The following is a 14,782-nucleotide window of genomic DNA, read 5'->3' on the forward strand; positions in this document are numbered from 1 at the left end:
CCCGTAGGAGGGGCAACGGAGCCCGGGAAGCACGGCGGGGGTGTCCGGCGGGGGGCGCGCCCCCTTCTTCGGGACGCCGAAGCGATCTGGCGACAGGTAAGACGCCAGGATCGCTTCTGTTGTAAAGCCGACAGTCGGCTCTACAAGTTTAAACAGAGTCCCGGCGGCAAAAGTCACCGGGAGTCTGTTTAAACAGCCCCGATGCTGGCGACGTACACTGTACGTCGTCAGTCACGAAGGGGTTAAATTCAGTATAAGTAAGCAAGGCAGACCTATGACACACTAAACTTGTATCTGAGCAGATACAACAAACACTGTCAAATTGACCGATTGTTAGAACTTTTTACAGCCTGCACGACCAGTCATTACATAGGAAAATGTAAATATTCCATAGTATTCCAGGTATCCTTTAGAGCAGGGGTGTCCAAACTCCGGCCCTCCAGCTGTGGTAAAACTACAAATCCCATGATGCATCTCTCTCCGGGAGTCATGTCTGTGGCTGTGAGAATCTTGCAATGGCTCTTGGGATTTGTAGTTCCACCACAGCTGGAGGGCCGGAGTTTGGACACCCACGCTTTAGAGAGCAAGCAGGTTATTAGACATATGCACTGGCAAAAAAATGTTTAGTTTAGTTTCATTTTGATTTGGAATTTGCATTATTTCTTTTTCCTTGATTCGGGTCCGAAAGTCAATTAATTTCAGGAATCGGATTCGGACGAAATTCGTTAGCGGTAGTCTGTATGAATTTTCATTTGTGTTTCGTTGCAGCAAAGTAACATTAACAATTTTTATTTTATTTTTTTAATGTCACTTTACTGCAACTATAACTCGGCCACAAACGAAAATACGTACAGACTACCGCTAACGAATTTCGTCCGGAATTTAGTTTTCGGAAATTTGGATTTGTTTCAATTCGCCATTTCTGTTATTCGGAAATTTGGATACATCCAAATTTCTGAATAAGAAGAATTCGTCCGTAAAACAAATTTTTCTGAAAACGAATTGCACATGTCTACAGGTTATTACTAGCACAGGGGATATCACATTGCTTTTCAGATTCAGTATTACTCGACCTGGAGGGAATTCCAAGCTTTCTTACATTTAGTTTCACAGAAAGACAGTTGAAGAGACACTCATCTTTACAGAATTAGCTGACTACAGTTAAGGTGGCCATACACTTTACAACCATCGCAGGACCTTAGTCTTGCGATGGTTGTAAAGTAAATTTAAAAAAACGTACGATCTGCCCATCTTGGACATTCAGATCGTACTTGCGATCAATGTACTTGCGGGCTTGTGCAAGTACTTGCGATCGTACTTGCGATCGTACTTGCGATCATTCGTACTTGCGGGCTTGTGCAATGCTAAACGGGCAGCGCATGCGCACACCGGCCCATTCGGCATTTGTCTCCCGAGCATCATTCAAACCAGCCGAAAATCGTACGATTTTCGGCTGGTTTTCTAGCATGCTCCTTAGACAAAAGATGTGCGTCCGTACAGTAGAAACGGTCGCACGTCTTCATTCACACTGCACGATTCTCGTACGATCTCGGGATTTCCCGCGATTCTCGTACGAGAATCGTGCAGTGTGTGGGCACCTTTATTGGCACACATTATTCTCTAGCATCTGGTTTTCACAAAAATATAGTAAGACACAAATATATATGCTCTCTACATCTTTTAATGTAACTAAATATGTGTCAGCCTTTCCCTACTTGCACTGAAAGGGTAATTCCAGCCAAACCTCCTTTATTTTTTTTAGTATGAGATAGAACGGGGAAGGGCTAAAACTCATATTATATTATTATGTTGTTTCTTGGCCTAGTGGAGGAAATATCCTCTCAATTCTTGTACAAGTGATTGCATGGACTGGAACTGAGGTTAAATCACCACAGCAGATCCAGAGACAATGATAAAATTATGCCAAGATAGTGTTTTTCATCTAATTAGAAGAACATTCTTTTCATGTGCATTTTCCTAGATTGTACCGTATTAATTTACTGATAAAACAATGACTTTATAGAATCAATTATGTTTTAGATTGATCAATATGCTAATGCAAAGTTGTTACTTCAGAACTTATAATATTTTGTTGATGTTAAATGATTGTATGCAATTATTCTGTTCTGCATATTTTTCAGTGAATCAGCAACATTTTTTGAACAAAATGACATGAGAATTGGAGGAACGTATAAAAAAGCAGTGTATAGAGAATATACAGACTCAACTTTCACAACACAGAAGCCAAGATCCAAAGAGGAAGAACATCTTGGAATTTTGGGTAAGTGTTTTGGGAGGTTCTTTCACCCTGGAGGAATTTTAAAAATAGCGGCAGCAGTGGTAAGACAATGGGTAGTGAAGAAAGAGAAGAAAGAAAGAATGGTGGGCCATCTACTCTTCAGTCATTTATTTGAATGGAAACAATGTAGATGACTTGGTAACCCTGAACCCGGGGGGGGCATCCCACAGGTCATGGATATCGTAGACTATCTATATTCATCTCCATGTGGTAAAACAATATCCATGCCTCCCAGATCTGCAAACATTTCTTGTGTTTGTCTTCCAGGAGACTCATGAGGTGTTCATAAATCATGATAATGTATCAATTTTTGTGATTTCCTGCAAGGAGATAAGTTGCTTTTTCCAGTTTCTAGCAATAGTCAGTTGGGCTGTGAATAGGACATGGTGTGTGAGGGTTTCCTGGGATCTTAGTAGTCCATCTATATTACCATGTACAAGAGTTGGCCAATGGTTTCCATGGATGTATCTGTAAAACGCCATCTTTAAAAGTTGAAAGACTTTGAACCAGAAGTTCATAACAAATGGACATGTCCTTATTCTGTTGCTTTTTTTTTCTAAAACAATTTAGGTTCGTGGTTCTTTAAAAAGCTTAAACCAAATTTTAAGTCTGGTTCTTTAAAACATGCCTGTATGAACATACACTAATGGTGCTATCTTCATTATTAGGCCCTCTCATTCTGGCACAGGTAGGAGATGTTATCAAAATTACATTTAGGAACAAAGCAAGCCGCCCATACAGTATCCAGGGCCATGGAGTGAGCTACACAAAAGACATGGAAGGTGCTGCCTACAAAACTGGCAAAGATTCTAAAGGTAACCAAAAATTTGTTTTAATCATAAAATGCTAATATTCGCTGCACATGAATGTGTAATGGAGTGAAAAGGACATGTGAATGTTTCATACTGCCATCTATAAAGGTCATGTTTCTATTTTCTTAAATGTAATAATTTGTGCTAGGCCATTTGCACTAAAATCGTAAATATATGATATGAAAGACAATGGCCATACAATTCTAATATTCTCTGCACATCTGTAGGTATGACTGAGTGAAATGGACATGTGATTGTTCCATATTGCCAGTCTAAATAGGTCTTGTTCTTATTTTCTTGAATTTAGTAAGTCGTGATAGGCCACTTGTACCAAAATAGTAAATATATGATGTAAATGGGGTGGTAGGACAGGTCAGCTTGGTATGCTCATTTCTAGTGTTTAACCTTTTAGTACATTTGGAATATTTATTCCTAAAGCCTGTTATAGTGTTGTGCACATTCACATGGTTTGCATGCTAGAGGCAACACAAAGGAGACAGATTGTAGAAAAAACATGACTGTATGTGACACCACACTCAACCCCATTCCATGATTCCAACATAAATAAACAGAAGTCTCATACTCACTTCATGTAACGTTACATTTATTATAACTGCACCAGATTCAAAACACTCTCCTCTTTCATGTCCCCAGCTCTGCATTATCTCCCCCTTCATGTCCCCAGCTTTCCGCTCCCGGACCCCATGTCACCTTCCTTCATACTTCCAGCTCCCTGTCTCCCCCTTCGTGTCTGCAGCAGCTCTATTCGGCACTGGGCAGCAGTTCTGTGTGATGAGGGGGCGGGGATTACACCGCTCCCACTCATTGGCTGCTGCCCGGCTGGATGATGCTTCACGCTGTGCCCGGAACAAGGTGAGGGGAGCAGCGTGAAGCATGTAGGGCCCAGGACAGGAGGAAGAGGTCCCGGGACTGACATTAAATACCTTTGTTAATATTGGAGTCGATGTGGTAGTTGTTTTTTTATCCGAAAAACAAATTCTGTTAACGGATTCCGGATCCGAATTTCGTATTTCGGATAAAAAAAAAAAACTACCATCAACTCCAGTATATTAACAAATGTACTTTGCTTTTTAACTTCAATATAACGAATGTTCATAACGGAACGAAATTCCGTCAACGGAATTTCGTATTTCCTGCCTGTATTGTAATGCAACTCTCAGCAGCAGAAGAGAAAACCTCTGATTGGTCAACCAAACGAAATACGAATTCCGTTAACGGATTCCGGATCCGAATTTCGTATTTCGGATAAAAAAACAAAAAACTACCATTAACTCCAGTATATTAACAAAGGTATTTTGCTTTTTAACTTCAATATAACGAATGTTCGTAACGGAACGAAATTCCGTCAACGGAATTTCGGATTTCCTGCCTGTGTATTGTAATGCAACCCTCAGCAGCAGCGGATCCGTATTTCGGATTAAAAAAAAAAATCTTGTCATGTTGTTCAACCTCATTTACAGGGGTAATATTAGTTCCTGTTTCAAAGAAATTCGGATCCGAAATTCGTTAACGGAATTTTATCTAACCTTGAAATGATTCTATCTGTTATTTTGAAAAGCCAAAATAAAGGAAAAGTAGTGATGGAAAAAAGTAATGTTGGGATGAACCAATCATTTTGTGCCCACCAAGCATTATGGTCTGTGTTACTGCGGTGTGGTAGGGGAGTGTGCTTTGCCTACATATGTCATGCTATAATGTATTCCTCTTTCGCATCTCGCAAAGTTGGGAGGTGTGCTACCATACTAAACATGATCCAAAATCTTTCTACATATGTTTAAAACTAGAATTCCAGGATAGACAGTTCTAAGCAGGTTCCAGCAACCATCGGCAGGGCGGTGGTTTATGGTAGATTCTGAACATTACTGGGCAAGTAACAGGTAAAAGAAGAAATAAAAATGACACTGGAAAAGAAAGCACAAGCAAAGGTCACTTAGAATAAGGGGTCTATTCACGAAGCTGCCGAAGGATCTAGCCATAGCTTCGGCCGATCCTTCAGCTATCTTCGGCCCCAGGACCCCTTCGGTTCAGTAGAACCGAAGGGGTGCTGTACGGGCTATTCACTATAGCCCGTACAGCTCCCGAAAGTGGCCGAGCGGCTCAGTCGAGCCGAACGCGTATGCATCGTGATCTTACGGCTGGCTCCAGCCACTTGCAGAGAGATCAGCGTCCCTGGTTACCTGCTAACCAGGGACACTGATCTCCAAACAGCAAACTCTCCCTGGCACTCCGGGAGCCTCCTGCTCCCGGCAACTTTTTGAGCTTTGTGAGTTCCATCCTATTAACTACACTGTTGTGATTTAGAAATACAATTGGTGCAGCAAACATTTCTCTACCAGTTTACATTCATAATCCTCAAACTGTCCAACTAAACTATGTGTTACTAATATATGAGCTCAGCTGGCTATTTTTTTTCTTCTTCAGAAAATGGTGAATCTGGGGAACAAAGTGGGCACTCTCATCCTTCTCATGTGGCTCCAGGAGATACAGTAACATACAGATGGGACGTCCCTGACAGTGTGGGATCCACAATTCATGACCTAAACTGCTTACCATGGCTTTATTATTCATCTGTGGATGTGGTCAGAGACACCAATTCTGGACTTGTCGGCCCCTTGTTAGTGTGCAAGAGCTTAATCAATAATCAACAGGTACATTTTGGATCTTACATTTGAATAGTAAAAACAACAGGGATATTATTTTGTGATTTGACCAACTTGATAAACTTTAGCAACTTGATATAAAAGAGATGACATCTGGAGCAACATTTTATGACAACAGCAACAGTCCTGGAAATAAAGATCAGTTGTATCTGCTGTTGGTAGATAAAAGGAAACGGTCAGGATCGGATTTACTATAAGGCACAGTAGGCTTGCGCATATAGGCAGCAGAGACAGTGAGATAGCTTTTCCCTATATAGTTATCGGACACACTTATATTCCCACTATTAATAACTATACAGTTATCTCATACATGTTAATATACACATTACCCAATATCATGAGCCACAAAAACAATAACTGTTATGTGTAAAAGAGGTCAAGGTCACCCTAGCAGAGGAGCTTTGCTTTGGATGGCAAACCTTTTTTTCAATAGGTTAAAATGCACATTTAGGCCTGAAGATTACTTAACCCCTCATCTTAAGGCAGAGACCCTGTTGAATAAAATGGTGACAACTGCATTGTTTTTTATCTCATAAGATAATTGTGCAATTGTGCACAGTAGCATACAGGACCCAGAAGATCACTGTAAAATACTGTAATGGCTCCAGCTACTACAGTGTCTTATAGATCCCAGTGGTCCTACAATGTATAACATATGTATATTTTACACTGGGCCAAGCTGGACTAATGTAAGTGTACATAAATATTAACCCCTTCATGACTGAGCTAGTTTTCCGTTTCTGTTCATAAATGACTGACACACTTTTTACATTTTTGCTGTGTGATTCTTCCACAGCAATAATATACTTTCAGTATGATAAATTAACTTTTTTTAATTCTTGGTTATTATTAGGCTGCTCCAAACTTAGGAACAGCTAATAATAACCTCAGAGACTGATCCTGACAGCATGTCAGAATCAGATCTCACTCAAGGTTTTTGATCGTGCCTAGACGATCAGAAGTGATACATTTCAGTCAAAGAGATACATTGTAATATCTCTGTGCCTGAAATGTATCATAAACTTCGGGCCAGTCTATCGAGCTGTCAAAATGAATAGCAGAGAGGTGAGTCATTCTGCTAAATTTCTGCTATTTTCAGCTGTCAAATACGGATTGCTATTTAGCGATCCAGTATTTGTATGTAAGGGCTTCATTCTTTCATTAATTAAAGAAAGAAGCTTTTGCAAAAGCTTAACTATTTCATTAATGAATGCCTCAATCCTGAGGCATTCATTAATAAAGGGTAACCGCTAAGAATCATCGGTTACCGGCATTACAGAGCCTTAAAAAACTAATCACGTACAGTGTACGTGGCCAGTCATATGGGCACTTCATGGCGGGACGTACACTGTACGTCTCCCGTCACGAAGGGGTTAATACCTGAAGTTCAGCTGTAACAGTCTTTACAGCGCATCATTTTAGGGTTAACAGTGAATGATGGCGCTAGAATTATTGCCCTCACTCCCACATGCATGACAATACCTAACGTGTGGTGCAGATGTAATTTTCATGTGCATGTGCACTCTACGCACTCATTTGCATACACGGAGGCTGGGGGCTTTAAAAATGTTTTGATGTTTTTTCATTTATTTTATTAAACTTTATTTTTATTTTTTTTCTTCTTCGGCCAGAGTGGTGGGGGTCTGACAGCACTGAACCTGGAAGTGCTCCGAGTTCAGTGCTTCGGGGTTTGCGCTACCAGGGGGAGATCAGTGAACCAATGGTCACTGATCTGACGCCACTGACATGCACAAAGTAGGTGCTGGGCACCCAGGAGGCATAATTGAGCCCAAGACACATGGCGGTAAAACCACGCAAATCACCTCAACAAGAAAGCCAGCAGTTGGAAAAAATCTAAGCAGACAGTTTGTTGACATGGCAGCAATGTCTTCAACATAATATTTATGTTAGCAATGAAAGAATATAGTTGTACAAGCTCCTCTTCTGTACTGAAAATGCTTAGTCTGATTTCACTGCACATGGTAAGCTTCTCACAGTGTTCATTAGAAGCTGCAGAAAGTCAGATAGAGCCCTCCTCCCTTTCTAGAGTACATCCAACATTATCTAGCTCTTTACTGTCCCTGCCCCCAGCCAATTTTCATTCATTGGATTTCAGTTATTTAAAACATGGAGACTCAGCATCACATGTGGGCATTACTTAAGGCAGTCTGCTTGCAAATGTAGTCTGCCTAGGAATGCTTCTCCACACTGACATACACCCATTAAGACATTTTGATATTTTCATAACTTCTCCCAATAGCCAGCCCACTACCTGTATCAGGGCTGAAGGCTCTTGAGAGGAGTACTGATACAGGTTGCAGCTCCTTAACCCCTGGCAGTCAGTGTTTTCCTCTTCTTCTCCTCCTTTCCAACTGGTGGAATGTCCCTCGAAGTCTATTAAACCTGCATAAGATGTCATGACATCATTGATCATAAAGGTGCCCATACACTGCTCGATTCTCGTACGAGAATCGCGGGAAATCCCGCGATCGTACGAGAATCGAACAGTGTGAACGAAGACGTGCGACCGTTTCTACTGTACGGTCACACGTCTTTTGTCTAAGGAGCATGTTAGAAAACCAGCCGAGAATCGTACGATTTTCGGCTGGTTTGAACGGTGCTCGGGAGACAAATGCCAAACGGGCCGGTGTGCGCACGCGCACACTGCCCGTTCAGCATTGCAGTCATCGCAAGCCCGCCCCTCAAGGGGGCGGGCTTGCGATAATCGAGAGTACGATCTGCCTGTCCAAGATGGGCAGATCGTATGTTTTTTTAATCACTTTACAACCATCGTAAGACTAAGGTCTTGCGATGGTTGTACAGTGTATGGCCACCTTTAGACTTCTGGAGGAGAAAAGGCGGTGGGAACCAATCTAGCAGCCCTAAGAGAGCCCTAAAAACAATCACTTAACCCTTGCAGTGGGGGTAGCCACACTGTAAGGGTACTTTTTTGCTAGCCTGGAGTTGAGCTTTAAAGCCATTTCTGTTTGCAATATGAGTGAGTGAAGGTAGTTGAAATTTTCCCACTTGTTGGCATGTTATTTCTATTTTGTTAACCCCTGTGTAGCTCAGATCTCACAAGTGAAATCTTGCTTTTTGCAGAGAGGTGTAGCTCACAATTACTTCATGATGCCTGCTGTATTTGATGAGAATAAAAGCTGGTACTTAAAGGACAACATTGACCAATTTACAGGGAAACCACAGTCTGTGGACGCAGATAATGAAGATTTCCAAGAGTCCAATATGATGCACTGTAAGTGTTAAATGACTGACACCTGTTAAGAATGTGTAAAAACCTGAATGATCACAGCTTGGTCACATATACATTTAGATAACAAGGAGATCTATATTTATTAAGGTGCCCATACACCTTACAATTATCTGCAGATTTTCTGTGGTTAGATGGAAAAAGTGCAACAGATTGGCCCAGGTGGAGATTACTCCATCCGCACAGTTAAGTGTAGATGGAGGAATCTGTTGCACCTTTTCCATCTGACCACAGAAAATCTGCAGATTTACACTAAACAGATCTTAGGTATGAATTATGATGTGCTTATTATAACTATACAGAAATATTTTTTTCATTAAAAATGTATATGTATCCCTAAGAGTTTATCTTTTTTTATCCACTGCTCACAGCTATCAATGGGTATATGTATGGAAATCAGCCCGGCCTGGATATGTGTGTCGAAGATTCCGTACGCTGGCATATGCTGGGACTTGGTACAGAAGTTGATATACATGGAATCCACTTTTCAGGAAACACCATTAAAGTGCGTGACACCACAAGAGATGTTGCAAGTTTATTTCCACATATCTCATATTCCATAACAATGACACCAGACAATGAAGGTGAGATGCAGTAAAATAGTACAATGAGAATGTTACAGGAAAGATTCCACCATTGCTGAGCTGTCCATCTGAAAAAGCTTGCTGCCTGGCTGTCATGCTGACCCCATTGCTTTAGTTATTTGAGGCACTGCCATGGAACTGGTATGCAGATAAAGATATCTGACTTTCCACATTTGCATCATTATTCATTGTTGTACCCTTGTTCTAAGTCACTGGCTCACAAAGCACTGAAGGCAATGAACATCCAGACAAGTAGCATTTTAGGAAGGAGGTCAGCAATAGAAGTCCCCTGACAATTTGGGAATGTGTAAAAAATGTTAAGCCCCCCTTACAATGTTTCATTACACTGACGCCAGGGGTGGATGGTTAAAAATAGTGGGCTATGCACCTGCACTGCAGCGCACTACAACACACATGCTGTGCAAAGTGGTGTGCTGCATAATATGTTATATAAAAGTTATTAAATATCTTTTTTTCAGGCTTTTCCCTTTCTTTCTACCTGTTAATTCTGCAAAGCACACTCCTGTCCTTGTGGCTACACTAATTTCTCCATTGTATCTATGGAGGGAGCCATGGTTGCTACAAAATCATGAGCAGCTGCCTATAGCAAATAATCAGCGTCCATCTTTTATTTCCAAAGTTTAACTGAACTGAAGAGAGAAACTGATTGGTTAATATGGGCAACTGCTACAGATTCCAGATTAATTACTCCCATCGCGTGAAAATGGGCTAATGAATGTGCCCGGTTTTCACAGGCCTACTGGCTAGCAGCAATCTAACAACATATTTATTGTGCAGTGCAAAAATGTGCAGTTTAAGCTGATGCATGTTGAAATATGTTAATGACAATGCATGCACAAGTCAAGGAAAATATATTTCACCAACATTCACAAAAGGTTTGTGGACAATACCGGCTTATTAAAACAAGCTTTTATCCTATGTGGATAGAATGGCATTACCAGCAGGGGCTCTAACAGCTTTCAGATTCAGGTAATTGAACTGCAGAGGGGAGGTACATAGACACTCAGGAGATGCACTTTGCAAGGGAATTTTCACTTACCTTAGTGAATGTGGAGATAATTCACTTTGCAAAGGATACCTAATCACATGCACAGAAACAAAAAACAAAACAATCGGATACAACACAGATTTACCTAATTTACTAAGCTAAATAAAAATTCCCAAAGTGAACAAGCTTTGCTCCTTCAGCAAATCCACCCAACAGAGTTTAGGCATGTTTCAGGACACTTAGATCTATTCACGAAGCTGCCGAAGGATCTAGCCGTAGCTTCGGTCGATCCTTCGGCTAGCTTCGGCCCCAGGACCCCTTCGGTTCAGTAGAACCAAAGGGGTGCTGTACGGGCTATTCACAATAGCACGTACAGCTCCCGATCATGGCCGAGCGGCTCAGTCGAGCCGAACGCATATGCATCAGCTCGGCTGAGCCGTGCTGAAGGCCAAAGCTGGCCGGCCGACAGCCTGCTTCTGACAGCTGGGCGGAGCCAGACGTGATCTTACGGCTGGCTCCGGCCACTTTCAGAGAGATCAGCGTCCCTGGTTACCTGCTAACAAGGGACACTGATCTCCAAACAGCTAACTCTCCCTGGCGCCCCGGGAGTCTCCTGCTCCCGGCCGCCAAGGAGAGAAACACTGCTGTGTCTTTTTTTTTTCTTTATTCTGATACAGGCGATGTCAGAATAGAAAACAAAAAAATTCCCATTGAAAAGCTTTGGGACATTACTATTGGATATTTCAATTTGCAATAGCCAATAGTAAACTAGCATTGTACCCGCCCTCTGCTGCAGTTCCCCATCCGGTCCATCAGCAGAGGGTGTGTACAATGCTAGTTTACTATTGGCTATTGCAAATTGAAATAGCCAATAGTAATGTACCAATGCTTTTCAATGGGAAAATGTATTTAATTTTTTTTTCTATTCTGACATCGCTCTTGTCAGAATAAAGAAAAAAAAGAAAAAGCAGTGTTTCTCTCCTGGGCGGCCGGGTGCGGGAGGCTCCCAGAGCGCCCGGGAGAGTTTTTATTTTATTTTTATTTTTTTACAGCAGCAGAGCCGCCGGACAATAGGAAACTATTGGGCGGAGCTAGCTGTCACTGCTAGCGCCGCACAAACATTTTCTATTTACTTTTTTTAACTTTTTTCACTCTTTTTCTGTTCTGCTTGTTACCTCTGAGGGACCGAGCAGAACAGCCGAGCCGAATGCCGCTATTCACTCACTGCTGTTCGGCATCTTTAAGAATAGTCCGAACAGCAGTGAGTAGCCTGCCGGAGGTACGGCTCAGCCGATCCAGATGTCGGATCGGCTGAGTCGAACTCATTCTGCACTTCGGGTCGGCTCAGCATGTTCGGCCAACCCGAAGCCACGCGAAGCAAGCCGATGTACGGCTGATTTCAGCCGATGTACGGCTGAAATCAGCCGTACCAGCCTAAAGTGAATAGCCGAACAGTGTTCGGCTCACTTCACTTCAGGTCGGTCATTCACTCGGCTGCCTACGGCTGCACAGATTAATGATTATTGCTTTATATTGATAGCACACCATATAACCCAAAGGAAATCTAAAATATTGGAGGGAATGAGTAAATCAAAGTCTGCAGTAGAGAACATAAAATACAGTATTTTTTTTAAACTGAAATTCCTATTTTAAATAGCAATTTATGGGCCAGTACAGTTCCTATGGTCTTTTTCAAGAAAATCATTTTTTGAAAACATAAAATGCATTGCTTTCCCTTTCTTCCTTGCAGGGGTCTTCAATGTGGAATGTATGACCACAGATCATTACACCGGGGGAATGAGACAACATTACAGGGTAAAGTCATGTGCTCAAAAGAAGACTCAGTTTGAGATGTATAAGGTAAAGACATATTACATTGCGGCTGAGGAATTAGAATGGGACTATGCTCCAAACCGCACCTGGGAACATGAGTGGCTTTCACACCATCCTAAGAGGTAATGATGCTGAACTACTGACACCTAACACCCCAGTCAAGTCTCAGAGTTGGAATGGGTTCATTTAATCAATTTAATTTAGTTAAACCAAGGGGTTAATTTACAAAAATTCCACCCAACGTGTAGCTGGGTTGGGTGACGCTCACACGGTACTAGCACCCCTATATATAGGAATTTCCTATACACGTCAGCACCTTTTAGAGGTGCAAACAGCATCCACAGAACATTTGTAAATGATCCCCAAAGTGTTGTAATTCAGGGTGGTTTTCCAATGAGGAGACCTAAGTTTCTTGATCTAAATTGACTATTGCCAAAATAAGAAGAATACAGTGTATTTAGTATCATAGTGGATCACAAAGTGCTCATACTTGCATGTTAGTTTCAATATAAATACAAAAAAAGTTATGTGCTATATTAATTATATGGATCAGATTTTCCCAATCCAATTTGCTCATGCCCCATATGGCAGTGCCTAGTAAGACCATGTTCATTTGGTTGAGTCTATTCTCCATTTTGACGTGAGGCAGGGGAGTCTGTTGATAATTACTGAGCATTGTATTGCACTGAAAGGATAACAGTAGGCTGATTATTTCAGCAGTTTTCTCCCGAATCCCCTCCTTACCTGCTCTTACATACTCCTGCCAGACTTCACGGAACAAACAAGTTGTACCAGTGTAGTGGAAGATCAGGAGAAAAACTTTCAGACTTAATTGCAAGAGGTTAAGGATCAAGTAGCAGAATAAAAAATGTAAAACTTGAGGCTCTGCTACCTACAATAAAGACCTGCACTACAGTTCATATCCTTTGAGGAGGAGGGGGAAACAAAAAGTAGACTAAGTTGGTCAAAATAAATAGGTTCCTAAAAAAATATTTTCTGCTCAGAAAAGCATAAAAATGACTGTTAGATAATTAGATCTACAACTTATTGAACTAACTAATGTGTAATATATATATATATAATACAAATAATATGTGCTTTACAAAAAAAGCATTATAAATACATTCCTAAAAATATGCTGTAGGGAGATCCCCCCAAAAAATAATGTACTATATATATATATAACTGTATGTTTATGTCTCTATATGGTATAGTCCCTTGGCTCTCAACTGGTGGGTCGGGACCCAAAAGTGGGTCACGACCCCGTGTTCAGTGGGTCGCCGCATGCCTTCCACTTTTCTAGGTGAGAGGCTCCTCTGCCTCCCCCTATCACAGCACTGTCAGTTCTCGCGCCAAGCAGCCATTCAAAATCTGCAGCCTGGTGCCTAATGCCAGCTTGAGGTGGGATGGGATGGAGCTAGGGCCGCGAGGGAGCCCCCTCCATACATGCATTGCTTAAATCTCCCTCACATGTCCTATAGAGGTGCCTGGACCGGAGTGACATCACATTCTGGCTCCCTGCACCTCTACAGGGCATGCAAGGGAGCTGAACAAGCAATGGCTCGTATGCCCTCACCAGAACGTGCGGTACCCTAATTCCGGTAATTCCATTGCAGTGCGACTTGGGTCGTGACTTAATGACCAAGGACAAATGTGGGTCCTGAGGTTACACAGGTTGAGAATCACTGGTATAGTCTATGCTATCAGCAGTATATGCAGAAGTAATGCCCAGACATAGGACTGTTCCTATGGCTGGCCATACAGTATACTGCTCTATTTTTTTTGTTCAACACGCGAGCTGAAGGAAAAAAAAAAGAGCAGATTCCTCCATCAACTCTACGAGCATCCCTGCTGTTTCTTTTGTAGTATACCCAGACAGAGCCGGCAGCTCATTGGCCGGCTCCATCGATCTGTTGATTGAGGGATGCAGGCCAAAAGGGTGCCGACAGAAGCACACTCTGTGCAAATTTCAGGCTGTTCCTCAAGATATTTGTACAGTGTACGGCCATCTTTAGTTACTGGATGTACTACCCAGGAAGTGTATTGTCATGACATTATGTTTCTTTGATCTCCCAAAGCCCTGGTGATGCATTTTTAAATAAAAGTAGAACATTTATCGGTTCGAAATACAAGAAAGCTGTATACCGAGAATATACAGATGACACCTTTACAACTCGCAAAGAGAGGACAGAAAATGAAGATCATCTTGGAATTCTAGGTAACTTTTAAAGCTTGTTTTCTCCCCTATATTAAAGTAATTATTTAAAACTGAAGTCTGTTTAGAACAAACCTTTTC

The 14,782-nt window shown here is 41.7% G+C and overlaps 1 protein-coding gene across 1 annotated transcript in view; it reads left to right on the plus strand.

Annotated features, from left to right (window-relative positions):
• LOC108802182 (ceruloplasmin-like) overlaps positions 1-14,782 on the plus strand; it is a 53,056-nt gene that overhangs the window by 12,121 nt on the left and 26,153 nt on the right. The window contains exons 7-13 of the mRNA XM_018574049.1: positions 2,142-2,281; positions 2,968-3,114; positions 5,554-5,780; positions 8,895-9,045; positions 9,432-9,644; positions 12,404-12,608; positions 14,565-14,704. Of these exons, the coding sequence (XP_018429551.1) occupies positions 2,142-2,281; positions 2,968-3,114; positions 5,554-5,780; positions 8,895-9,045; positions 9,432-9,644; positions 12,404-12,608; positions 14,565-14,704 (1,223 nt within the window). The remainder of the gene's footprint in view (positions 1-2,141; positions 2,282-2,967; positions 3,115-5,553; positions 5,781-8,894; positions 9,046-9,431; positions 9,645-12,403; positions 12,609-14,564; positions 14,705-14,782) is intronic.

This window comes from Nanorana parkeri, unplaced genomic scaffold (assembly GCF_000935625.1).
Source record: "Nanorana parkeri isolate BGI_ZX_2015 unplaced genomic scaffold, ASM93562v1 scaffold2697, whole genome shotgun sequence".
Taxonomy (NCBI): Eukaryota; Metazoa; Chordata; class Amphibia; order Anura; family Dicroglossidae; genus Nanorana; species Nanorana parkeri.